The sequence below is a fragment of the Hemicordylus capensis genome, chromosome 2, assembly GCF_027244095.1.
Source record: "Hemicordylus capensis ecotype Gifberg chromosome 2, rHemCap1.1.pri, whole genome shotgun sequence".
Taxonomy (NCBI): Eukaryota; Metazoa; Chordata; class Lepidosauria; order Squamata; family Cordylidae; genus Hemicordylus; species Hemicordylus capensis.
In genome coordinates this window covers 242,885,854-242,910,809 of record NC_069658.1, presented here as the reverse complement: position 1 = coordinate 242,910,809, position 24,956 = coordinate 242,885,854, and the positions used below count along the sequence as shown (strand labels likewise).

Below are 24,956 nucleotides of genomic sequence, written 5' to 3'. Positions count from 1 at the left end.
CTGTGCATTTGTGGGGAGGGGACCTAGGTGGCCCGCAGGGAGGGGCGGTAGGAAATCCCAGGTGTGCAAGTAATGTGGTGGATGGGTGGGAGAACCAGCAGTCGGTAGGAGACCCAGCAGGAAGGGAGAGAACAAAGGGGCCTCGGCTTAGAGGAGCAAGTTTGTTCTGGCTGCTGATCAGACTTGGTACTCTTCTTAGGTGCTTAAGAATAATGGGGCAGCTGCTGATGGGGTGGGGTCAGGGGCTTAACTATACTAGGGCAAGGGGAGGCAGTTGTCTGGGGGCCCATTGCCTTGGGGAGCCCCCCAGAGGCAAGTCACATGACTGACTCCCCCAGCCGCGCACCCGCCCGGGCTTCCTTCAGTTGTATTCATCCTCCGAAATTGATGTGAGTGTTAAGACCTGGAGCTACCAGAACAAAATTTTACCCTGCTTTTTGTTACCACTATTCAGCCTCATTTAAGATTTATTTCCTGGGCTGAGCTTCAGTGAGGGACATGGGGCCCATTTTGAAATCTTGGCTCTGGGCCCACTCCAACCTTGCTACGCCCCTGGGTGGGGTGATGGGCAGGTAGACCTAGGAGGAACCTTGATCTCCCCATTCCGACCCCTGGCCAATGTGCTCTCTAATTTTTTCATCTGTGTGTGGAATGTGTTTTGTACTGGGTGGCAGTATCAGGGCAGTGTGTGTGTGTGCATTCACAGTGGGGCCTTCCTGATTAAACCTGAGCAGGATCTAAAATTAAGTGAGCAGACAAGTATGTGCAAACGTATATTCCTAAGAGGGAACACTGGCACTCCACCTTTTGCCACACCAGAGGATGCTCTGTGTTGCTTATCCCTCCTATATTTCCCCGTTGGGGGGGGGATTTCTTTTCTCCTCTCAGTAGCCAAGAGCTCCCTTGGGTTGACTCAGTTCCATTTCAAGGACTTTTCATTTGCACTGAGAGGCAGCTGAAGAACACTGATGAAGTTGCCTTCTGAGACAAACCTCTGGTCCATCTAGACCCCAGGATTGTCCACCTGGGATTTATTTTGTTCCATCAAACCACTGAGCTACAATCCCTCCTGAAGTGGAGGGGTAAAAGAGAGAGAGAGCTCTGGACAGGGAGTGTTGAAGAGGAAAGAGAGTGAAGCAAGTGAGGAGTGAGGGGGCTGTAAGAAAACCCAGAGGAGGAAGAAGGCTTGGGAGTTCTTGGAGTCGGACCAAAGGAAAGGAGGCTGCACTGGACTGAAGACTTTCTTCTGTACCCCCCACCCCCACCCTTGCCTCTGTAGTTTCTCTTTGAATCCGGGCATTTGTCTCCTTTTTGTACAGGGAGCAGAGGCACTCTTCCCCCCAGCCCTTGGGGCTCTGGTCTGTGGCCTCCTAGGTGGGAGGGGCATCCCAAGGCTGGGGGGAGGGGGGCTCCTGCAGGCATTCTGCACTGCCCCACCACGGTCCCTGTGCCCGCCCTGCCAAGCAGCTCCTGCGCACCTTTACACACACACAAAACCGTGGAGAGTGGCAGTAGCAAGGGCTGCTGGGAGGGTGGGGGGCTATGAGGGGAGAGTTCCCCTTTAAGGAGATGTTTCCCCAGGTGGAGGGTAGGATGAGTCATGGCAGTGGCAGTGGCAGGGAGGGTAGGGGAGAGTCCCCCGTTACCCTCCGTCGACTGGAGGTGGCAAGCTCAGTCCAGCTATGCTCCCTGCTCCCAAGTGAAGGCCTCTTGCCTCTCTGCTTCCTCCATGTGCCGTTATCACATGGGAGGCGGGAACAGAGCTAGACGGAGCTCACCGTCTCCCATCCTGGATGGGGGGTAACAGGGGGAACTCTCACCTCCTAGCCCCCACTCCCCTGCAGCCGCCACCCAGTTTCCTCGCTCCTCTGAAAGGACTAGCAACCAAATCTGTAGAAATAGGTTTTATTATGCTCAATCAATCGGAGGTATAACAACAGAGTCGTGAGCCAGCATTTTGAGTGAGTGACTCCACTGCTAGCCCAGATACAGAAAGCCTGTAAACATGTCCTTTGCCTGCACAGGTCTTCATCCTTTAGTCCGGAGAACTGATGCCACACTCTGCGACCAGCCACCTGCCTTGAATCTCAGCTTTATGCTCGCAACTCCCACTTGTTAAATGGATCTCCAGTCACCTAACTCAGGTACGCTACACAGAAAGGATAAGTATAACCTTCTCCTCTAGCTGCCTTAAACCACTAGATCCATCTCCTCTTCCTGTCCCTTCTCACCACTTCTCTAGGAGCTGAACCCAGAGGCACAGACTGGTTGCCCCGACTCATTAAAGGCTCTTCTGGCTGCCCTGCAGGTAGGGTTCCTTATCGGCCACCTTTCTCCCGCAATCCCCCCCCCCTTTAGTAAGAAGCTGGAAAAATCACTCCTTCCCTTCTCTTCCATCATCTCTCCCTACCCCGTGAATCATCCTACTAAAAATCTCTCTCCTCTCTCTGATTATCCTTCATGTATAGTGAAGCCTCCCTTGCATCTTTCTTCTTTCATGACTTCTTTCTTCCCACCTCATCTGTGCATCTGTTGTTGCTCTACTGCTGCAGAACACAGACACCTGTTTTAGTGAACATGTAGCTCCAGTTCATTTTTTTGAACTCTCTCTCTTTAGGACCCATCCCTACCTCCCCCTCTTCAATTAATCATAAGTTGGGGAGAGAAGGGTGTTTGATGGGTCAAAATCTACTATTAAGTCTAAATGGTTAAAAAAAAAATGCACCCATACAGCCCAGAACATACTGTTGCATGCTCCAGAGGTTTCCCATGTGCCCAGGAATGCCCCCCAAAGGAAGAAATGTCTCAGGAAACCATGAAAATTGTGGGGAAAGCCCATTTTTTTGCAAGCAACGAGCCTCAAAATGGCTGTGAGATAAAATGGAGAGTGGAAGTGACCTCTACAGTCACTTCCAGCCCTCTAGGAACTTTGAGTAAGTGGGTTGTAACCATATTGTATCTGCAGATTCTTGAAATGGGTGTCTATTAGACACCCCATAGATACACAGAACCGTGGATAGTGGTTCCTTGAATAACAAGGTTATCCTGTATCATATAATAACAAATGATCAATTTTTTAAAAGACAGAGATCCCCCTCCTCCAGACTGTGGGTCTCTTTAGGGCAGGGGCTATAGCTCAGTGTCAGAACACCTACTCTGCATACAGAAAATCTCAATCTCTGGCAGTATCTCCAGCTGGGTCTGGGGGAAAACACATCTGAAAGCCTAAAGAGCTGCTTCCGGTCAAAACGCTGAACTAGATGGGCAATGGTCTGACCCCATTAAGGTGAATCTCCCCAGCAAGGTTTGCCTGGCTTCATCACTTTGTTCTTTTAGATGCCAGGTTAAGACCTTTTGGAACACTCAGGCATTTTAAATGTTGATTTTTAACTGGTTTTAAAAATGTTTTTAAATTGCTCTGTATTGTATCTGGTATTTCTCTTTTTCTCCCCCCCACCCCCGTGGTTTTAGGTCTGTGAGCCACTCAAAGAACAATTTGTTAACGCATTTAATGTGTTATGTGTTTTCATTTCACATTTTAATGATGTGTTGTGAGTCACCCAAAGAACAATTTGTTATGGGACGGCTAACAAATAGTTTATTTTTATTAATTAATATATTATTAATTAATTAATTAATTAATTAATTAATTATTGCTGTTTCATCACTGTCATCATCATTGTGGCAGTTTCATTACTTATTAATTATTATTATTGCAATTTCATATATTCCGAGTCTGTCAGACACAGCCTCCTCAGAGTTTAAGATGTCTTATTTCTTGCATTTATATCCTCCCCCTTCCTCCACTCTGAGCTTCATGTTTTATCCTAACAACAACACTGTGAGGGGGAATAGGTGGAGAGATTATTGGTTCAAAGGAGGATAGAAAGTAAAGCAAGGACTGTGGGCCAAGGTCTCAGACCTAACAGGACCTCATGCCTTCACTGCCCCAAACAAACCAGATACAACAAAGAGGTCCTGATTGTTAATGGCTTGGAGAACTAGAAGAGAGTTTTGCATTCTATTAGTGGGCATGAGAGGGTGGCTGTGGGTCTGGGTCAAAACTACTATTTACTCAAGGGATTAAGCACAATCAAAAGATGATTAAACCACACACACACACACACCCCTCCAGTACTCGAAGTGCCTCACCAAGTGCACACTTAGTGATGCATTCGGTGTGATGGCAAGGCACATGTTTATAGCATCTAGCAATGCCTCTGGCACAGCTCCATATTTCCCTCATTTGACAAAGTGGGGAGGGGGAGGTTTCCTCCAAACAACTATTCTGCAGGTCATCCAAATACTACTTTGAACTCAGGCTGCCAAACCTGAAAAGTTTCTTAGACAAGAAGTCTGTGGATAGTATGGTCACCATGACATAAGGTAGGGCTGCTCAACTTTGGCCCTCCTTCAGTAGTAGTTGGCCTACAACTCCCATCATCCCTGGCTATTGGTCACTATGGCTGGGAATTATGGGAGTTGTAGTCCAAAAGCAGCTGGGAGGCCAAGGTTCAGCAGGCCTGGTGTATGGACACAGCACCAAAACAAAGTATAATGCTGCTACCCTGTAATAGAGAGGAAATGCCTCTTTTAAAAAATGGGATAAGAGGCCTAAAAAACATCATCTAAAAATAGTGGGTAATATCAATGCTCTGACCACTTTTTAAAGAGAAGTTGACTGGATGAGTGCTTCAGTGCTGAGCTTGTACCGAAGAGAGAAGTACTGCCCTTCAGAGGCAAATCCCTTCTTCGCTCATGCCTTAAAATGTAAGCTTTTAAGGTGGACCTGGTTTCGGCTCTTTTTTCAAATACAGATTAATGTAGGTCTTTTCCAGGAATTTATATACAACATGTAGAGTGATACTTGAGAAATAAGAGGAGTGCCTCCAACCAAAGTTCTTCCCACACTGCAAGAATTTATATGGAATCACCAGCATGAAATTTTTGATGAGAAATCAGGCTTGTGCTGTGTCTGAAACCCTTCCCACACTCCAAGCATCTATATGGTTTCTCTCCTGTGTGAATCCTTTGATGTACAGTGAGATGTGGCCTTTGACTGAAGCCTTTTCCACACACTACGCATCTAAATGGTTTCTCCCCTGTGTGAATCCTCTGGTGTAAAGTGAGAGATGTACTTCGACTGAAGCTCTTTCCACACTCCAAGCATGAATACGGTTTCTTTCCTGTGTGAAGCCTTTTGTGTCTAGTGAGATGTGTATTTCGACTGAAGCTCTTTCCACACTCCAAGCATGTATATGGTTTCTCTCTTGTGTGAATCCTTTGGTGTGAAATGAGGGAGTCATTTCGAAGGAAGCTCTTTCCACACTGCAAGCATGTATATGGTTTCTCTCCTGTGTGAATCCTTTGGTGTGAAATGAGGGAGTGATTTTGAAGGAAGCTCTTTCCACACTGCAAGCATGTATGAGGTTTTTCTCCTGTGTGAGTCCTTTTGTGCAAAGTCAGGTTTGGGCTGTGTCTGAACCTCTTTCCACACTCCAAGCATGTATATGGTTTCTCTCCTGTGTGGATCCTTTGGTGTGAAGTCAGGCCTGTGCTGCGACTGAAGCTTTTTCCACACTCCAAGCATGTATAAGGTTTCTCTCCTGTGTGGATCCTTTGGTGTGAAGTCAGGCTAGCTCTATGACTGAAGCTTTTCCCACATTCCAAGCATCTGTATGGTTTCTCCACTGTATGCATTTTCCCTTGAGGTTGAAGGCTAGATTTAGAACAGACGCTCCTCCTTTTGAAAGGGCAAAGAGTTTTCTCTGCTTTCTCCTTCTTTTCCTGGATTGTGGTTATATGCAATTCACCATGCTGAGAAGCAGGAGATCCATTCCTTTTCTTCTGCTTGACTTCATTTTTTATTCTTTGCTGTTTCCTCTGTGTTCTTCCAGCACCTCCCAACAATCCTCTGTGGCATTTTCCCTCATTCTCACGCTCCCAGCTGTTACCAACTGGAATGAAGAGAGGAAACTGATCAGGGCTGCGTGCTGCTTTTTAGCAACAAAGTTCTCATAATGGCTTAATTAGCAAAATATATGAGAAAATGGGTATTTCATAATATGTTTCTCCTTATAATAAATATTTTATTTAGCTTTGTGCATGTAACAGTAGTTCACATATTGTCTTTTTAATAAGCTTGTAATGGAGTAAAGTACCCCAACTTATTGAAACTGTCTTCAAAAATTGCTAAAATGAACATTAAGCATTTCCCCCTTCCCCACCAAATGTCTTATTTATATTCACTTGCTCCATCACAGGAAACTCCATTTTAAAAGCCCTTTAAATGCTCACTTGTTTTTAAATGCTAAAAAAATTGGTGTAGCTCCATATTTGAAATTCTGCTGCCCTGTTTGAAATAAAATTGGTGGCTTTTCCTTCTGTAGTGGATAGACGTACACTAAATGTAGTTCATAGAAGAGATCTAGAAAAATAAGAGGAAAGAAAGATCCCTGCCCTTTGGGGACAAGGATCCATATTTCTTTCTTTCTTGTTTTTCTATGTAATCTGCTTTGGAAACTTTTCTTGAAAAGTGGTATATACTTATTTGTAGTAGTAGTAGAAGATCAAACTGGACTGCTTTATTCTGCTGTGATAGGTATAAAAAGGGCTATTTGAATTTGCTACTGAGTTTGCTACTTAGGACTGGAGTACATGTGGCTAAAAGTCAACAGAAATATGTGTATGTTATAGACATACATACATACATTTTATTATGACACATATCTTGTTCTTCCTCCAAACCTTTATCCTCACAACAATCCTATGAGGCAGGTTTGGAGGAGAGAGAGAGCGAGCGTGTGTATGTAGGTTGCCTTTTGAGTAATTAAAAATGTGTGAAAACACACACAGTAAAATCGTCATTGTTCATAAGTAATGTTCATAAGTAATGGTGTTGTTGTTCATAAGTAATGGTGAAGTCCTAAATAATCCTAATTCCGCCGCTAAGTGTAATCAGCACCTGCCTGGCAATCTGCAAGAGAGAGACACTAAACATTTGCTCCTGGAAAGAAGGATCAGTCCCCTCAAGATCCTTACTTGCATTTTTAAAAATCCAGTTTAAGGTTCTTTTTGAATCAGGCACATCTTCAAACTTGCTTGTACAATTTGGAAATATACTGGTTATTTCTCATTTTTTTCTTTTGCCTGCATCTTGCTAGGGAGCGAGACTTACATGATTCTGTTGGACATTTTATTTTACATTTTATATCCCGCTCTTCCTCCATGGAGTCCAGAGTGGTGTACTACATACTTAAGTTTCTCCTCACAACAACCCTGTGAAGTAGGTTAGGCTGAGAGAGAAGTGACTGGCCCAGAGTCACCCAGCAAGTATCATGGCTGAATGGGGATTTGAACTTGTGTCTCTCCGGTCCTAGTCCAGCACTCTAACCACTACACCATGCTGGTTCTCGACATGGGGCCAGAAGAAGGAGAGGAAGGCAGCGAGGGGTCCATTTTGAAATCTCACCCTTGGGTCCATTCCAATCTTGCTATGCCCCTCCTTCCTCTGCTGCTGGATGGGACATACCACAGCCCAAAAAGGTGGGAGAGAACCCCCCTGCCTACCCTGGGGGAAGAACCTGCTCCAATACTTTCCTTCTAAAAGCTGCTTGAGCAGGAGTCAATTTTATACTGCCTAGTAAATGTGGAAGGAGATTTCCACATAGCAGCTCTGCAGATTTCATGAAGCATTTGTGGCAAATTCACGGAGGAAAAGTCTATCAGTGGCTACTAGTCTGATGGCTAGAGGCCACCTTTAGCCTCAGAAGCAAGATGCCTCTAAATATGGTTGCAGGGGAGCAACAGCAGGTGAGAGGGCATGCCTTCATCTCTTGCCTGTGGGCTTCCCAGAGGCATCTGGTGGGCCACAGTGGGAAACAAGATGTTAGACTAAATGGGTCTTGGGCCCAATCCAGCAGGGCTGCTCTTCTGCAGAAGAGTCAAGACAAGTGACCCCCACATATGTCAAAGAGTGAACACTACAGCACATCAAAATTCTGAATTAAGCGTTGTTGCTCTCCAACCAGGAATGCTTCCTCCCTTGACTACAAGAATTAATTTATGAAATGCATGAATCTCTGGACTGAAATACAGAAATTAACAGTGGAAGGAAACTTGCAGAAGTGTAAAACTATCTCATAGGGTCTGTATTAATGGGGGAAAGAAACTTGCAGAAGCATAAAATCAAGGAGGCAATGTTTATAGAGAAGTTAAAACAAGATATAAATGTTAAGGATGAGATGGCTCTAGATATGAAATGTATTAGCCTTTGAACGATGCAAGCTATGTTAATTATTCTGTCCTCTGCAGCTGTGATACATTTCTCCTTCTGTTCTCCCCCGCCCATTGCTTATTCCGTGGGAAGGATTTTAAATCGCTGAGAGATTTTTTAAATCGCTGAGAGATTTTTTAAATCGCTGAGATTTAAATCGCTGAGAGTATTAGCAGGTGAAGTGAGTGTTTGTACACTGAAACTGTTCTGCATTCTTTTACCTGTAACATCTGGCAAATTTCACTGTTGCATAAATAAAGAGGTCATGGTGGAAAAAACCATTCAGAAATTCCTATTTCCAATGAGAAAGGTCTACACCTGCCTACCTCATTGATTTTCCTTCCTCTTTTATTTATTTATTTATTTATTTATTTATTTATACATACATACATAATACCCCGCTCCCTCCTGTACACTACTGCTCGGGGCGGCTCACAATAATAAAATAGATACAATAAAAGTAACAAAATTGATCAAATTAAGAAAACAAAGTCAGGTTAAAAACCACAATCAGTATTAAGTTCAAATTACATGTTTATGATTCTTAATTTTTAGCTTCTAAAATAAAACTAAAATCTAAAGAACCTACCAGATATAACCAAAGATGGAGCATTTAAAACCCTCCTTAAAAAGATGTGTTTTAGTTGGTTTTTAAAAACACTGAGGGAGGAGGCATGGCGAAGCTCTTCAGGGAGGGCGTTCCAAAGCCAAGAGGCCACAACCAAAAAGGCCCTGTCTCTAGTCCACGCCAACTGGATCTCTGTTAGTGGTGGGGCCACGAGCAGGGTCTAAGGCAATAAATGGAGGGCCTTTGTAGATTCATATGGGTGAATGTGATCCAACAGGTACCCCAGCCCCAAGCCGGGTAGAGCTTTAAAGGTCAAGACCAGCACCTTGAATCTAACCTGGAAGTGGACTGGTAACCAATGATGCTGCTGCAGGATGGGTGTGATACTCATGAAACAACTTGCACCCACAAGCATCCTTGCAGCAGCATTCTGGACCAGCTGAAGCTTCCGAACAGTCTTCAAGGGCAGCCCCACGTAGAGCGCATTGCAGTAGTCCAATCTGGATGTTACCAATGCATAAGTGACTGAGGTCAGGTCTGACTTCTCCAAGTAGGGTTGCAGCTGGCATACCAGCTGTAGTTGGTAAAAGGCACTCCTACACACTGCCACCACCTACGCCTCCAAAGACAACATTGGGTCCAGAAGCACCCCCAAGCTGTGGACTTTGTTTTTCAGAGGGAGTGTGACCCTGTCCAAGACTAGATTTACCTCATCACTCGGATGATCAGTTCTACCAACCCAGAACACTTCCGTCTTATCTGGATTAAGTTTCAGCTTGTTTGCCCCCATCCAGTCTAGAACAGCCTCCAAGCCCCAGTTCAGAGCATCCACTGCTTCCCTGGTGTCTGCTGACTTAAAAAATAGGCAGAGCTGAGTGTCATCGGCACATTGATGGTATCTCAGGCCACACCCATGGATGGCTTCTTCCAGGGGTTTCATGTAAATGTTAAACAGCATGAGGGACAGAATAGATCCTTGTGGCACCCCATAGTCCAAAAGGTGGAGCAAGCATCCCCCAGTACCACCTTCTGAGTATGACCCTCCAGGTAGGAACGGAGCCACCATATAACTGTGCCCCCAAGTCCCAACCCGGAGAGACATCCCAAAAGGATACCATGGTCGATGGTATAGAAAGTCACTGAGGTCCAATAAGATCAACAGAGCCACACTCCCTCTGTCTATCTCCCGGCATAGGCCACCCACTAGGGTGACCGAGGCAGTTTCAGTCCCATATCCAGGTCAGAAGCCAGACTGGAAAAGATCTAAGTAATCAGATTCATCCAGGACCGTCTGGAGCTGAGACGCCACAACGCTCTCCAACACATCTCCCAAGAAGGGGAGGTTTGAAATTGGTCGAAAGTTGTTTAAATCATCTGGGTCCAATGAGGGCTGTTTAAGGAGGGAACTAATGACTGCCTCCTTCAGGCAAGGAGGGGCCACCCCCTGCTCTAGAGAGGCATTCACCATCCCTGCCACACATGGGCCCAGCCCCTCCCTAGAAGCCTTCACCAACCATGAAAGGCAAGGGTCGAGGATGCACATAGTCGGCCTCAACCTTCCAAGCAGCCTGTCTACCTCCTCAGGCAACACAGTCTGAAAACCATCCCGTATAACAAGACCTACCCCCTCAATCTATCTGCCCTTACTCCATCACTCTCTTTCTTCTTCCGTTTCTCCCTCCCTTCAGAATTGCCTGTTCTAGGAATTCCTTTTCTTGTCATTGCTACAATTTTCAACCATTTTAGACAGTGCTAACATTAGCCCCAGACTACTTTATCTAGTGGCTCTGCCTCCCAGATACCAAGGGTTTTTCAATATATTGTAATTACACTAATTGAATGTATTGCTTCATCTGCTAATTCCCCCAATTTATGTTTATTTTCCCAATTCCCTGTCAATGTGTTGTTTCTAATCTTCTTTTTAATACATTTGATTGATTGTTCATTAGAAGCTTCTGTTGTCTTCCCCTTTGTATTGCTTTAGCTGCCACTGCAGAGATCAGCTCTTCGGAGTGACAGTCCCAATTCTGACATGCCTGTTAAGTTCATGTGTCATAACAGCCGAATCCCCTCCTGGCTACTTATCTTGCAAGATTTCAATATTCCCTCCAAGGTCTCCTTGACAGACGGAGCTCTGGATTTCTAGGCCTCCATTTGTATGGCCCGATATATATTAGTTGGGGGAAATTCTAGATCTCATGTTTTGCTCAGGTATGCAGAATTGTGAGGATGCTGAAGGGGATTCAGAATAATTCTTCCCTCATAGCCAGATTGTTATCAGAGACTTACAGTTCTCACAAAGCTCTGTAAGGTTTGGGGATGAGTCATAGATTCAGTGGGTGAGAACAAGCTGGAGCTTAATCCACACCAGACAGACTTTTTTGGACATCTGAGCAGGATTGATAGTGTACACACAATTGACACATGCACAAAATTAGTTCACAGCCTTGATTCAGGTGCAGGGCCCAAATGGGGACCCTCCTCCGGTGGCTAGCAATTCACAGGATTTGGCTTGCAGTCTGCTGCTCGGGGTGAGTCCAGTTATATAGCTGAGAGGATGAAGCCTCTCTGAGGACTAATCTCTGCATGCATTCTGGATCTCCCTCCTCTTCACCAAGATCCCCCTCCCTCCAGACTCCTTTGGGGAGGGGCAATTGCTTAGTGGCAGAGCACCTGTTTCAGTCTCTGGCAGCATCTCCAGGTAGGACTGGGGAAAATCCTCATCTGAAAGCCTGCAAAGCTGCTGCCAGTCAGTGCAGAGAACAATGAATGAGTTGGACCAATGCTCTGACCCCAAATAAAGCAGCTTCATATCTTCAGAGTCTGTCAGATGGAATCTCCTTGGGGTTCCATTTTATTTCTTGTATTTCTATCCTACATTTCCTTCACTCCACTGCGTGCCTCCTCTTTGATCCTCACAAAAACCATGTGAGGAAGGTCAGCCTAAGAGATTATTGGCTCAAAGGCACCCAATTAGCTTAATTGCTCAGGAGTATTTGCTCTTCAAGACTTTTAACACTCTGACTGCTATAGCACACTGATTCTCTGGCCCACATGTGGACCGAACCCAGTTATCTGCACCTTGCTCTCACCAGGAAACCGGACCCATCTCTCTTTTCTTCTTTCAGTCTCCCCTTCAGTGAAAAAGAGGGAGCCTTACCCAGAGAGGACACATTCTCATAATTCTCCTCCATGACTGCCCTGTGCAGGGCTCTTTGGGCTGGATCCAGCAGAGCCCACTCCTCCTCTGTGAAATACACAGCCACCTCCTCAAAAATCACCGGACCCTGGAGGAAGAAGAAGAGGAAGAAAATGTTTCCTTCCTCACAGGCCATGTAAGGGTTCTTTCCCTTCCAAGCACAATCCAAATGGGCAGTTAAGGTAAGCTCGTAGGAGAAGGGCAGGAAAGATTCCCCTGCAAGATCATTAATTATATATGTATAGACTACTTTTCACAAAAAAATTCAAAGGGGTTTACATAGCAAATAAAAAGAAATGGAGGGGAAGGCGCTCCAAATGTTACAACAACAACAAATAGACACAATGGAGACATGAGCAACTGCTACTGGAACAAACATTATCCTGCAACAAAGGGGCAGATTGCTGCCCTCCTGCTAAATATTTGAAAGCCTTTCAAAGGCTCTTCCCTGCCCAGTTAACCAGATTAAAGCCTTTGCAAGTGGCCTTCACAGCCCTCCTAGCTGGAAGTTCTGACAGAGGCCAAAGGAAAGAGAGACACTTTCACACCCAGGGCAATATGGGGCAGACAAAGGTGACCTCTTCATTCCCCGTCTTCCTCCTCCCCCAGTGACCCCTCCCCTACTTGGTCTAGTTGCCTTGAAGCCGCTTCCGCTCCACCAGCAAGGAGAGATGGTCGAGTATCCATTGGCAGAGTCAGTCCAGTACCTGTAAATCACACAAGGGTGATGGAAAGATGCTGGTGCATGAAATATAGAATCAAGTATAGTTACAAAGAAATCGTCATGTTGGCTTAGTGCACAATTCAAAAGATGGATTCCGATGGCTATGTCAGCTTTTGAGTTGAAAACTGCCACAACTCAACATATTTTTTATTGTGGAATGACGCTGCTCTTTATGTATGTTTTTAACTTATGAATATTTGATCGGACTTTTAGTAGTTGGGATCAATATTTTGATATTAATGAAGTGATATTATTTAAAACTTATATTTGATCAAAATGTGGTATCTTATAATCTAAGCTATTTATATATTTCAAATGAGAGTTTTCACTTGGGGTTCTTTTAAGCATCGTTATCCCCATAGTACAAGCACAGGTTTGGATGTATACTGTAAATCCCCCCAAAAAAACTTTTTAAAAAATCCTTTTTGCAAGAGACTAGAAGGCATCCACATCCTCTACAAATGGACTCAGAGAAACATCAAAGCAGACCTTGTATTTTGAGGATATTTGAGCAAGCAGGAGACCAAAGGGACTTCCAACCTATCCCTCCATACCCAGTGAAGTGGCAGCTCCGCCAGCTTCCTGTGAGGTCCACCTGGACAGCAGCCTCTGTTTGGCATCCAATTGAGCCCTCTCTGCCTCGGAGAAACCAGGAACTGCTTCTGACAACAGTCCTGGAATCTGAAAGAGAAAGAAGAAGAGATCCCAGACAGGGGACAGGGAGAGGTGGGATGGGAGGATCATCTCCTGGAGGGATTCTCCAGTTGCCTTCTTGGACAAGTAATAGCTTCTTCCAGGACCGCCTGGCTCACATTCTAAGGCCAGGATGAACCGCTCTCTCACCTGCTGCTCTTCCTGCTGCTTCTTCTCCTCTGCCTGGCTCAGGAGGAAACCTTCTGCCAGGGCCACCGCCTGCGAACTGGTCTCCGCTCCACATTCTCTGACCCATCTCTCCATCTCAGGGGGTAGGATGGTCAGGAACTGCTCCAGGACCACCAGGTCCAGGATCTGATTTTTTGTGTGTCTCTCTGGCATCAGCCACTGACGGCAAAGGTTGTGCAGCTGGTGGCAAATCTCTCGGGGGCCCTTGGCATCCTGGTAGCCGAACTGCCTGAAGCATTGGCACTGTATATCTGAGTTCAGGATGTCCCCACTCAGGATCTTCTGTGTGGTCCTTTCCCAGAATCCTCCACTGCACTCAGCCTGGGTGGCATCAGGGCCATTTCCTGCATCGAGGCCAGGAGAATCTTTCTTTCCCATCTTTAATCTGTGTTCCAGGGCAGTGTCCAATAAGAACATCTTATTCTCTTGTGGGATGAAGGTTTTGGAAACCCAGATTCCACTTTGTGGACCTTCTTTCTGTGCAGAAAGGAGACAAATGCCAGAAATCAAAGAGAAACTAGAGAGACAATGTGTGGGCGAGGAAAGGGTGGGGGCGGGGCACAGAAGAAAGCCTTCAGTCCAATGCAGCATCCTTTCCTTTGGCCCGACCCTAAGAACTCCCAAGCCTTCCTCCTCCTATGGGATTTCTTTCAGCCCCCTCACCTCACAGCTGCACTTGTTTCAGTCTTTTTCCTCTCCAACACTCCCTGTCCAGACCTCTCTCCTTTATCCCTCCAGTTGAGGAGGGATTGCAGCTCAGTGGTTTCTATGTCCAAGTCCCAAGTACACAGTCCTGGGCTAGATGAACCAGAACTTTGACTCAGAAGGCAACTTCATATATGTTCTTCAGCTGCCTTTTACGGCACATGAAAATAGCTTGAAACTGAATTGAGTCAACCCAAGGGAGTTCCTGGCTACTGAGAAGGGGGAAGAAACCCCCCCCCCGCCGCCGCCAAACTGGGAAATATGTGAGGGGTAAGCTCTGCAGAGCATCTTCCAAGTGGGTGACAAGGACAGGGGTGGGGAGATCAGCCTTCCTCCTACCTGCCCCCTCACCACAGCTCCTGCATCAGCAGCTGCCTTTCCAGGCTCCATTATTTTTAGGTACCTAAGCAACTCGACTGAATAGGAGTGAGCTCAGACTTGCTCCACTAAGCTGAGCGCCCCCCCCTTCTCTCCCTTCCTGCTGCTGGGTCTACCCCCCATTACTTGCCCACCTGGCAATGCTATCACCCCTCCTCGGTGGCCATCAGGGTGCCCTCCCCGCAAACACATGAGAGACGCGCCAGATTCCCCCCGCCCCGCAAGGACGGAGAAGGCAAAGGTCACTTTGACCCCACCGCCGCCAGAGAGGCGCGAGAGCTTCAGCGGCTTCAGGCAGCAGCTCCGGATTGTAGTCCGGGCAGCATTCCCAGGCAGCTAGGCTACCCTCGAGTGGATCTAGTGGGAAATTTACACAGGGTGCCCAGTGTAGGTGTAGCCTAGCTTGAAATGCTGTCCCTACGGAAATTCAGAGCAGTGCATTTTGGGGCAGGTAGTTCTGTGAATGACTACAACAGTGGAGGCAATCATTCAAGGAACTACATGTTCCAAGATGCACTACCCTAGACTTTGGTACCTGCTTGTCCTTCCAGCTACGCTCCACCACTGGAGGGAGGGAGGGTGGCTTGCAATTTCAAAACACGAGCCTCAGGAAGGGAACGACACTATCCTCTGCTAACTGAGCAAAGAGGCACCTTTTAAAAGTGGTAATTCTCTTTATTTAGCGGGGGAAAGCAACTGGCCCTCTCCATCCCCAGCACAGCAACCCTCCAGTGGCTGTTGCTGGTGTCTATCTTATGTTTCTTTTTTAGATTGTGAGCCCCTTGGGGACAGGGAGCCATTTTATTTGTTTGTTTTATATCTATGTAAACCGCTTTGGGAATTTTGTTGAAAAGCGGTATATAAATATTTGGTGTATTCGGCATATTCGTATTATTTGTCTGTTAAAATTCCCACTATAGTATCGCTGCCCTTCACTCCCCCTGAAACATGGAGCATTTTCAAGGAAAAGGTTAATGAAAACCCCATATCCACAAAGCTCTTTGACTATGCACAGATTCAAATAGATCATTGGTACCAATTAAAAGGAATATTGATTCCGTGTGTGACAGCTGTGACAAAGCCAAATGCTATGCTAAGGATCATTAGAGAAGGGACTGAAAATAAAACTTCTAATATTATCATACACATTCAGGATGCAACAATATTTGGAATACTGTGGTCAGTTCAGGTCATGGCATCCTAAAAAGGATAGAATATCCTAGAGCTGAAAAAAAAGATAGAAGACAACAAGCTAAAGTTATCACTGGCTTAGAGTGCCTTCCTTATTTGGAAGCCTCTCCACATCAACTTTTGTTTCATATTGTTTTATGAGTGTGTCTGTAGCATCCAAGCTACAAGTTAAGGCTTGCATTGGTGTGTTTATGCACATACTCCAATAAAATATTATTTTAAAGGGGGGCATGGGAGAAGGCAGGTATCTACAGCAGAGAACACACAGGTAAGTCAACCCCAATGTAACCCCTCCCCACAAGCTGCAGATGTTGTGGCTGTGCAGGTACAATTCAGCAAATATACAGCATAAAAGAATTGGGGGTGGGGGTGAGCATAGGGAAAGTATGTGTGAGAAAAAACAGCAGCAAGGTAACTACACCCAAAGAAATGGACTGCATGCCACAGGAAAAAGGACGGAAGGGATGTGCCCAGTGACCAAATCAAGGGGCATTCCTATTTGAGCCAATGCAACCCCAAAGTCAATTCACAGGCAGACAGCAACACCTCCAGCTCACGCTTAATTTCCACAATGCTGTTCCTAATTCATGCGATATACCACACTGCTGTTTTCAGGACTCTATAAGTACTAATTTTTTTTAGGATGGTGATCTCACACATTGAAGAGCCAATACCCTGTAACTCTGACCGTAATGAAGCAGCTATAAATCGCCATCTGGGAAACTTTATAGAGGCATACTGTGCCTAAACAGGGAGATTCCACTTAGTCATCATAGCAACCATTGATAAACCTCTTCTACCAAAAAAAAAAAAAAAAGTGTGTGTGGGGGGAAATTTCAGGAGAAATTTGCCTGCTTACTGCTTCATGATACTTAGGGGATCAAGATATCCTACTGTGGGTTTTGGATATTTCTTTTCTTCCCCCCACCCAAGTGCCTAATCTCCTTTTAAAAGATATTTAAATCCCATCTAATGGCAAGTTAGATATATGCAATGCATGAAGAATCTACTGCCAATACACTTAATTGATCGGCTCCTGAGGTAGAGTATCAGGATGAGAGAGCAATAAAACTCTCAGCTCTGTCCTCCAGGCTTCCTGATCATGCAGCAGCCCCGCCTGGAGGGTGAGGGAGGGGGCGCTGCAGTCGTCTATCGAGACCTGTGCCGTTTCCAGGTGCCCAGTCGAGCAATCTCAGAATTTTGAGTGTTTGTCCTTGAGGGTGGGCCTCTGAGATAGGCTGTGGATTCTGCTGGTGCACTTCAGTCTCCCTACCTGAGTTGCTGGGGGTGGTCTCGGAGGTGGCCTTGGGTTCTCCACTATTGTCTTGGAGGATTTCAATGTCCACTCTGAGGCCCCTCTAGTAGGAGTGACTCAGGATTTAATGGCCTCCATGGCAACCATGGTCCTATCTCAAGTGGTATCGGCCCTATCCACATGGCAAGACATTCTCTGGAATAAGTGATCTGGAGGTGGGGGAGTTTGAGATAACTCAAAAGGACTGTAGAGATAAGATAACTCCCTTGTCATGGACAGATCATCATCTGGTGGGGTTTAGTTCGACTGCTCTGTCTACCCTCTGCAGAGGTGGTGGGCCGATTAGAATGGTCCACCCCTGGAGGCTTATGGATCTGCTCGGTTTAGGAGTTTCCAGTGCTGGTGACTCTGTCAAGGCCCTAGTGAATCTCTGGAATGAAGAGACAGCCCGGGCTGTTGACATAGTTGCTCCTAAACTCCCTCTCCGGTTTGGTGGAGCCCATTCTGCTCCTTGGTTTTCCTTGGAGCTTAGGGTGATGAAACAACTCAGGTGATGGCTTGAATGACACTGGAGAGAGTTGTGATGAATCTGACAAAAAATGGGCTAGAGTCTATTTTAGGGACTACTCTATGGCATTGGGGGTGGCGAAGAAACACTTTTTCTCTGCTTCCATTGCATCTGCTCAGTGCAGACCAGCAGAGCTGTTTCATGTAGCAAAGACATTGCTTCACACAGCTCCCCAGGTAATGGGGGAGGAATAATCTACAGCCCATTGTGATCAGTTTGCAAATCGCTTTGCAGATAAAGTCACTCGCATACATGCTGATTTGGACTCCAGAGTTTTGGCAGTTTTGGCAGACGTGCCTCTGGTACCATCTGGTCCTATTGTGTTGGACCACAAAGGTTGCTGCCTGCTTGACAAGGTCATCTGAGGGGGCTCTGCTCTGGGTGCCGACAATGAGGGAGGCTCGGCTGTCGCGCACACAGGACAGGGCCTTCTCTGTTGCTGCCCCCAGATTCTGGAATGGTCTCATGGTGGTTATTCGCTCCTTGGTTTCCATCAGTTTTTAGAAAGTGTTTGAAATCTTGATTTTTTACCCAGGCTTTTATATGATTGTCTCTACTGCTGCTTCTTTGTATTTTGTATGGTTATCTTATGCTTGTGTTTTAAATCTTTTAAGTCAGATCTATGTTTTTATATTTTAGCTTATATTTTAATTGTGCAATTTTTATAGTCTTGTTTTAATTTTTGTGTTGAGATTGTTTTAATGAAAGGCAGTATACACACACACACTAAATAAATAAATAAAAACCCCTCTGTAGCCATTGCTTTCCAGACCAGGCATCATTTTATAACGGGGAAGATAGGGAAGAGAGAATGGCAAATTCCCCAGGAGGAGCAGCCTGGATACGTCCCGAAAGAAGCTTGCAGGAGGATCCGACCCAGCTGCAAAAGTGGAGCCCAAATGCCCTTGTTGTTTGGATAGCCGGACTGTCAAAGCTACAAGGGCATTTGGGCTCCACTTTTGCAGCCGGGTTGGAAGAGAAACTCCGAGATGCAGGCGGAACTTGAGCTGGGTTCCTTCCTTCCTTCCTTCTCCTCCCCCAGCTTTCCTCACGCTCCCTCCTGGCGACCCAACCCTTTCCCAATTCCCATTCCCCCCACTCGCCGGCCCCACCAATTCTGCCCCGCGCCCTGAAGTCTAAGGGACTCTCAGCAAGGCAGGGACTCCCTTTCCAGAGCAGACTGAGCGAGGGAGAAAAACGAGAGACACACAGCAGCCACTTCCGGCTCCCATCCGCCGCTTGGCTTGCGCATTAGCCGCAGAATGTAGAGACAGTGAGAAGACGCTCCATCTTCCGACTCTATCCTACTTGAAGGCGGGCGAATCTCTTGCAGAGCAAAAGGACCTCCCCGTCTCTTTGTGCACTTCTTTGGCCTGAATGTCCGAGGCAGCAAAGAGTGACAGACTCTCCGTGTTCCTGCTCCTACACGGAGCTGCATGAACTAGCTGGAGGGTCGAGGGTGGGGGAGAGTCAGTGACCCCTGTCTTCTCATTCCTTGTGGGGGTCTGTTGAGTAGAGGTGTACCTAAGTAATTCTGGAGCCTGGACCCCAAGGCCTTTGGAGCCCCCCCCCACCCCAATTAGGCATCATCATGCTCCGCCGGGCAGCCACACCACCCAGGACGGACTAAAGAGGATTTGCGGGGGCCCAGGGGCTGTGGAGGCCCTGGACCTCGGCCCCAAAGTCCAGAGGTAAGAGCACATCTGCTGGTGAGTCCTAGGTGCATTTGCGGGGAGGGGCCGGGATGGCCACACGGGAAGGTTGGGTGGGGGCATGGGGTGGGGCGGGATACTAGGCGGTCAAGTGACAGGAGTGAGTGAGAGATCAAGGTAGAGAAGGGAGGGGGGAAAGGCAGGCTTGTAAGGCTGATGGGGAGGGAAGGGGGTGCTAAATTTAGAGGAGCAAGTTTGATCCCCCTCCCTGCTCTCAGAGGCATTGCTGGGTACTTAAAAATTCTGGGGGGCTAGTAAAGCAGCTAGTGGGGGTGGGAGAGGCACGTTTAGAGGAGCAGGTTTGATCTATCTCAAAGTCCCAACCCCCTCCCTTTCACCCCATAGGAAGATACTCACCCCATAGGAAGATGCTCTTCGTATGTTGCCATTCCATATTTCCCAGATGAAGGAGTTTCTTCCCTCTTCTTAGTAAGCCAAGTGCTTGGGTTGATTCTGTTCAGTTTCAAGGCCTGTTTGTTGCCCTACGGAGGAGCAAACAGCTAAAGAACATTCATGAGTCCAAGCATTCATGAGTCCATCTCGCTCACCATTGTCTTCTTGAGACTTGTACAGAGAAACCACTGAACTACAACCCCCCCACCCCCCGAAAGGGAGGCGTAAAGGAAAGGGAGGTGTGGGTGGGGAATGCTGATGAAAAGGAAAGAGAGTGAAGCAATGTAGCTGTGGTGGGAGGGGAGGGGACTGTAGGGAAGACCCAGAGGAGGAGGAGTAAGGTGGGAGTTGTTAGGGTCAGACCAAAGGGAAGGATGTGGCATTGCACTGAAGGCTTTGTTCTGTGGCCCTCAAGGTAAGACCCAGCCCCTTTCCTCCCCCACACATTGGCTTGCTCTTTGACCCCTGGCATTCCTCTCTTTCTTATGTAGGGAGACAGTCCACAAGGTGGAATCTGGGTGTCAAAAACCTTAATTCCTCAAGAGAGGAGTTATTTGATCTTGTTGGAGGCTGCCCTAGAGCACAGATTAAAGATGGGAAAGAAAGATTCTGCTGGCCTCAATGCAGGAAACGGCCCTGATGTCACCTGGGCTGAGAGCAGTGGGGGATTCTGGGAAAGGAGCACGCAGAAGATCCTGAGTGGGGACATCCTGAACTCAGATATACAGTGCCGGCACTTCAGGCAGTTCTGCTACCAGGATGCGAAGGGGCCCCGAGAGGTTTGCCACCAGCTGTACAACCTTTGCTGTCAGTGGCTGTTGCCAGAAGGACACACGAAAAATCAGATGCTGGACCTGGTGGTTCTGGAGAGGTTCCTGCCCACCCTACCCTCAGAGATGAAGAGCTGGGTCAGAGAATGTGGAGTGGAGACCAGTTGCCAGGCGGTGGCCCTGGCCGAAGGTTTCCTCCTGAGCCAGGCAGAAGAGAAGAAGCAGAAAGAGCAACAGGTGAGAGAGCGGTTCATCCTGGGTGTTGCAACAGGCCTAGAATGTGAGCCATGAGATCCTGGAAGAAGCCCCTAGTTGTCCAAGAAGGCAACTAGAGATGGCCTTCCCACCCCACCCCTTCTCAGGCCTTGTTCTGCACCGTTCCTGTCCTAATCTCTACCTCTCCTGTTCTCTTCTTCTGTCTCTTTCAGATTTCAAGACTGTTGTCAGAAGCAGCTCATGGTTTCTCTGAGGCAAGGAGTGTTCCATTGGATGCCAAGCCAACGTCGCTGTCCAGGTGGACCTCGCAGGCAGTTGGTGGAGCTGCCACTTCACAGGGTAAGGAACCATGGGTCAGACATCCCTTTGATCTCCCTCTTGCTCAAATGTCATCAAAATACATGGGGTGCTTTGATGTTTTTCTGAGCCCATTTGAAGAGGATGCTGCCTTCTAGCCCCTTGCAAAGTTTTAAATAAAGTTGTCTTTCAGGATTTATACATCCGTACCTGTACTTGCAGAGACTGTGGGGAGACACTTTTTTTGGTAGGGAACTTAAATATGAACTTGTACAAAAGCAGGAAATGTGTATAAAGAATGAATCATTATTGGAAATCATCAGATCTCCAGGCTGGCATCCCATCAGCCTCTCCTTCCCGATGACAGCCAAGGGTGGGCAACGGGGTGGGCAAGTATTCCCACTTGCTCTCCCGCTGGTGGACCCCTGGGGTCACTTGAAGGAGAGGCACATTTGACATGCTCCCGCTAATATGCCCTCAATATTTTTTTCTGATGTCTGTTCTGATTTTCTATAATGCTACACTCAAAAGATCTCAAGGAAAGATTGAGAGCGGGAGAGTGTGCAGAGGGAAGAATTTATTTGGGCAGATGAGTGTGGAGGCTGCTCTGCTGTGTAGATCCCTGCCCCCACAAGTTGGAGGATTTGGCCTGCAGGAAAGAGACTTTTTCCACACACACACACCTGAAATGCACTTCTGTGCCTCCTATCAAAGGCTTTTCTTATGTCTTTCTGGTTTTCTATGGTGCTGCGCTCAGTGGAGCTCAAGGGGAGGCTGAGTGTCCCCAGAGGGGAGGACTTATTTGGGCAGATGAGAGGCAAGGTTGTGCCATTGTGTGACCTGCCACCCCAGACTGAAGGATTTGCTTTGCAGCATTTAGGCAGGACTGCCACCTGCCACACGTTTCAGCATTTGACTGCCTCTTCTGGAAGGGAGAGAGGAGAGCTGGTCTTGTGGTAGCAAGCATGACTTCTTCCCTTAGCTAAGCAGGGTCCGTCTTGGTTGCATATGAAGGGGAGACTAGAAGTGTGAGCACTGTAAGATATTCCCCTCAGGGGATGGAGCCACTCTGGGAAGAGCAGAAGGTTCCAAGTTCCCTCCCTTGCAGCATCTCCAAGATAGGGCTGAGAGAGATTCCTGCCTGTAACCTTGGAGAAGCCGCTGCCTGTCTGTGAAGGGTCTGACTCAGTATGTGGCAGCTTTCTATGTTCCTATGTTTTAAGGGGAAGGCCTGGAAGTGAGCTGGCATTACCCCTCTTTGCATGAAGAAATTCACCCAGAGAGGGAATGTCCCCTGCAATTCTCCCCACAGGCCTTTCCCTGCCCTCTTTCTCCTTTCAGCTCTCACCCTTTTGATTGCCAGATATACATGATGGAAGGAGGCCATCTGAAATCTAGCCCTGATTTCATGCTCCCCTGAGTATTTGCTTTAGCTTTCTGTGTGTGTCAGGGGGACACCTTTTTCTCCAACATCTCCTACAGTTTTAAAATATGTTGAGTTATGGCAGCTTTCAAAATAAACTGCCCAATGTATCAGAATCCATATTTTGAATTTTCCGCTAGAGAAAACACTTAAAGACTTTTTTAGAACTATACATAATTGTCTCTCTCTTTCATTCACCAACATCTTTCCACCACTCTTTTTTGTTTCGCAGGTACTGGAATGACTCTGCCAATGGATCCTCGGCCATCACTTCTTGCTGGTGGAGTGGAAGAGGCTTCGGTGCAACCAGATCAAGTAAGGGAGTGGTCACTGGGGGAGGAGGAGGACGGGGAATGAACAGATCACCTTTGTCTGCCCCACATCCCCTGGGTGTGAAAGCATCTCTCTTTCCTTTGGCCTCTGTCAAAACTGCCAGCTAGGAGGGCTGTGAAGGCCACTTGTGAAGCCTTTAATCTAACTGGACAAGGAAGATCCTTTGAGAGGGTTGGCTGTCAAATACTTGGCAGAAGGACAGCAATTGGCCGTCACAGGATAGTGTGTGTTCCAGTGGCGGTTGCTGGTGTGTCTGTCGCATCTATTTTTATTTTATATTCTTGTAACAGTTGGAGCATCTTTGAGACATAGCACCATCCCTCTCAAGTATATAAAAGTTGTATATAAAATAATTAATGACCTTGCAGGGCACTGTTCCCTCTAAGCTTTAGACTGTGAGCCCTTTGGGGACAGGGATCCATCTTATTTATTTATTATTTATCTGTGTAAACTGCCCTGAGCCATTTTTGGAAGGGCGGTATAGAATTTGAATGAATGAATGAATAAATAAATAAAAATAAACTGAGTGGCTGAGCACCCACCCACAAAATATGATCCCTTATGCAGTGTTTTCAAGTAACCGCGCAGAGAGTTTCGCTCTTCCCAGTGCGGCAATGGGCTGCCGCCTGTTTGTGACTTCCCCTGCTGCCCCCCCCACCTTTCCCCCCCACTCCTGCCGCCCACGTTGGCTCTTGCCAGGGAAATCAGCTCTCCCACTCTGGCTGCTGCAGGAACCTATTGGATATGGTGACAGGCACATATGGTGACAGGCACACACGTACCCTGCCACCATGATCAAGGCCTGCCACCATTTACAGTAAAAAAATTCTTTTTGCATTGGCAGGCGGCTTGAGGATAGGAGTGAAGCGACTAAGCTTTCCAGCCAGGGAACGGAGGGTAATGCCTCTGCCTCCTTTGGAAGTAAAGTCTGTTTTCCCAGTGAAGAAAACTTCACACAGAAGCAACTTGTTTCCCCCTTTCCGCATGCTGGGAATTTGAGTTGTGCCCCCGCCCCAAGCTGCGGCTGCCTGCGCTCTTTCTAAAGTGTCCGTTTACCTCGACTACTCGCGCACTCGTCCTCTAGCAACTTGGCTGGCAGTTTTGCACAGCCATTTCACCCACGGGAGTCAGTGCCAGCCCTTTTGCAGGTTACGCAGCTGCCCTTGCGTGGGTGCCAGCGAGGATAACGCAGAGCTGGGTTGCAGGAGGCAGCCTCCTCCCAAGAGACGCCTGTTTTTTTACTAACGGGCCCAGAGAGTACCCAAGGACAGCAAAGGCCCCGGAGCGGTCCATGAGATTGCAGGAGGAGGCAGGGCGCGTACATCCATCCATCGCGTTGCTGAGAGGCCCTTTTGAGGCCCTTCCTAAGACAACATTTTGGTTCATTAGAGGAGCAGTAGTTCTCAAACTGTGCAGGGTAGGAGGAATTTGCCCGACAGGCTCTACCTTTAAGCTCTAGACACGGGGGAGGGAAGGATTCCCGCCCCACCCACCCCCGCCCATGTCTTCTGCTTAAATGTGGAGCCTATCATAGAAGCCAGCACAACGTGGTGGTGGTTTGTTTAAAAATAAAATTATTTTTACAACAAAATCTTTTTCTCTATACGTTGCAGGAGCTGTCATGCAATATAATAATATATTACATTTATATGATATGCCCATTATACTTGTATTAGTATTTTTTAAAATAATCATAGTTTTTTTAAATTTATACTAATGGAAAATGGATACAAGTCCATAATACTTCCATTAGTTTTTTGTTCTTGTTTTTTGGCCCCCCACACCCCCCAGCTTCAGTTATTCTCAGGCCTGGTCTCAGCATGAAGCAAAATGATTAAACTCTGCCCCTTCAGTTGGCAGAACTCTCTTTTTGGAATGCACACAGTGTTGCAACCTTGCTTACCAAAACTACAAGTCCAAGAGTGCACCAGATTATGCCTTGCTCTGGTCTCAGGTACAGGCATTTATAATAGCAACAGAGCAGCCAGAAACGTATGTTTAAGGTATAAAACTACTCTCCCCAGCATGCAAATGAGAGCAGGGTTTATTTATTTATTTATATTTTGA

General features: G+C 47.0%; 1 protein-coding gene across 7 annotated transcripts; it reads right to left on the bottom strand.

Moving 5' to 3' along the window:
• Window positions 1-4,899: 4,899 nt before the first annotated feature.
• Window positions 4,900-20,053, bottom strand: LOC128347493 (zinc finger protein 154-like). Of its 7 annotated transcripts, none has more exons than XM_053302326.1 (6): window positions 19,815-20,053; window positions 13,610-14,125; window positions 13,321-13,447; window positions 12,667-12,749; window positions 12,004-12,130; window positions 4,900-5,957 (listed from the first exon to the last, which is right to left on the bottom strand). In XM_053302326.1, the coding sequence occupies exons 2-6, from the start codon at window positions 14,063-14,065 to the stop codon at window positions 4,921-4,923; spliced, it is 1,830 nt and encodes a 609-aa protein (XP_053158301.1). In that variant the 5' UTR covers window positions 14,066-14,125; window positions 19,815-20,053; the 3' UTR covers window positions 4,900-4,920. The 7 variants fall into 7 exon arrangements, with proteins under 7 accessions (XP_053158301.1, XP_053158297.1, XP_053158299.1 ...); XM_053302322.1 differs by lacking the exon at window positions 19,815-20,053 and adding an exon at window positions 14,312-15,137; XM_053302324.1 differs by lacking the exon at window positions 19,815-20,053 and adding an exon at window positions 14,312-15,137 and having other exon boundaries at window positions 13,610-14,121.
• Between the last annotated feature and the right edge of the window lie 4,903 nt (window positions 20,054-24,956).

Bases quoted from the DNA above. Each gene is read 5' to 3' on its own strand.
- LOC128347493 (XM_053302320.1), bottom strand. From the start codon at position 14,923: ATGTGTTTGCGGGGAGGGCACCCTGATGGCCACCGAGGAGGGGTGATA. The intron at 12,750-13,320 runs GTATGGAGGGAT...TGTGATTTACAG, and splicing joins CGGAGCTGCCACTTCACTGG to GTACTGGACTGACTCTGCCA. The intron at 5,958-12,003 runs GTAAGGCTCCCT...TCTTCATTCCAG, and splicing joins TGAGAATGTGTCCTCTCTGG to TTGGTAACAGCTGGGAGCGT.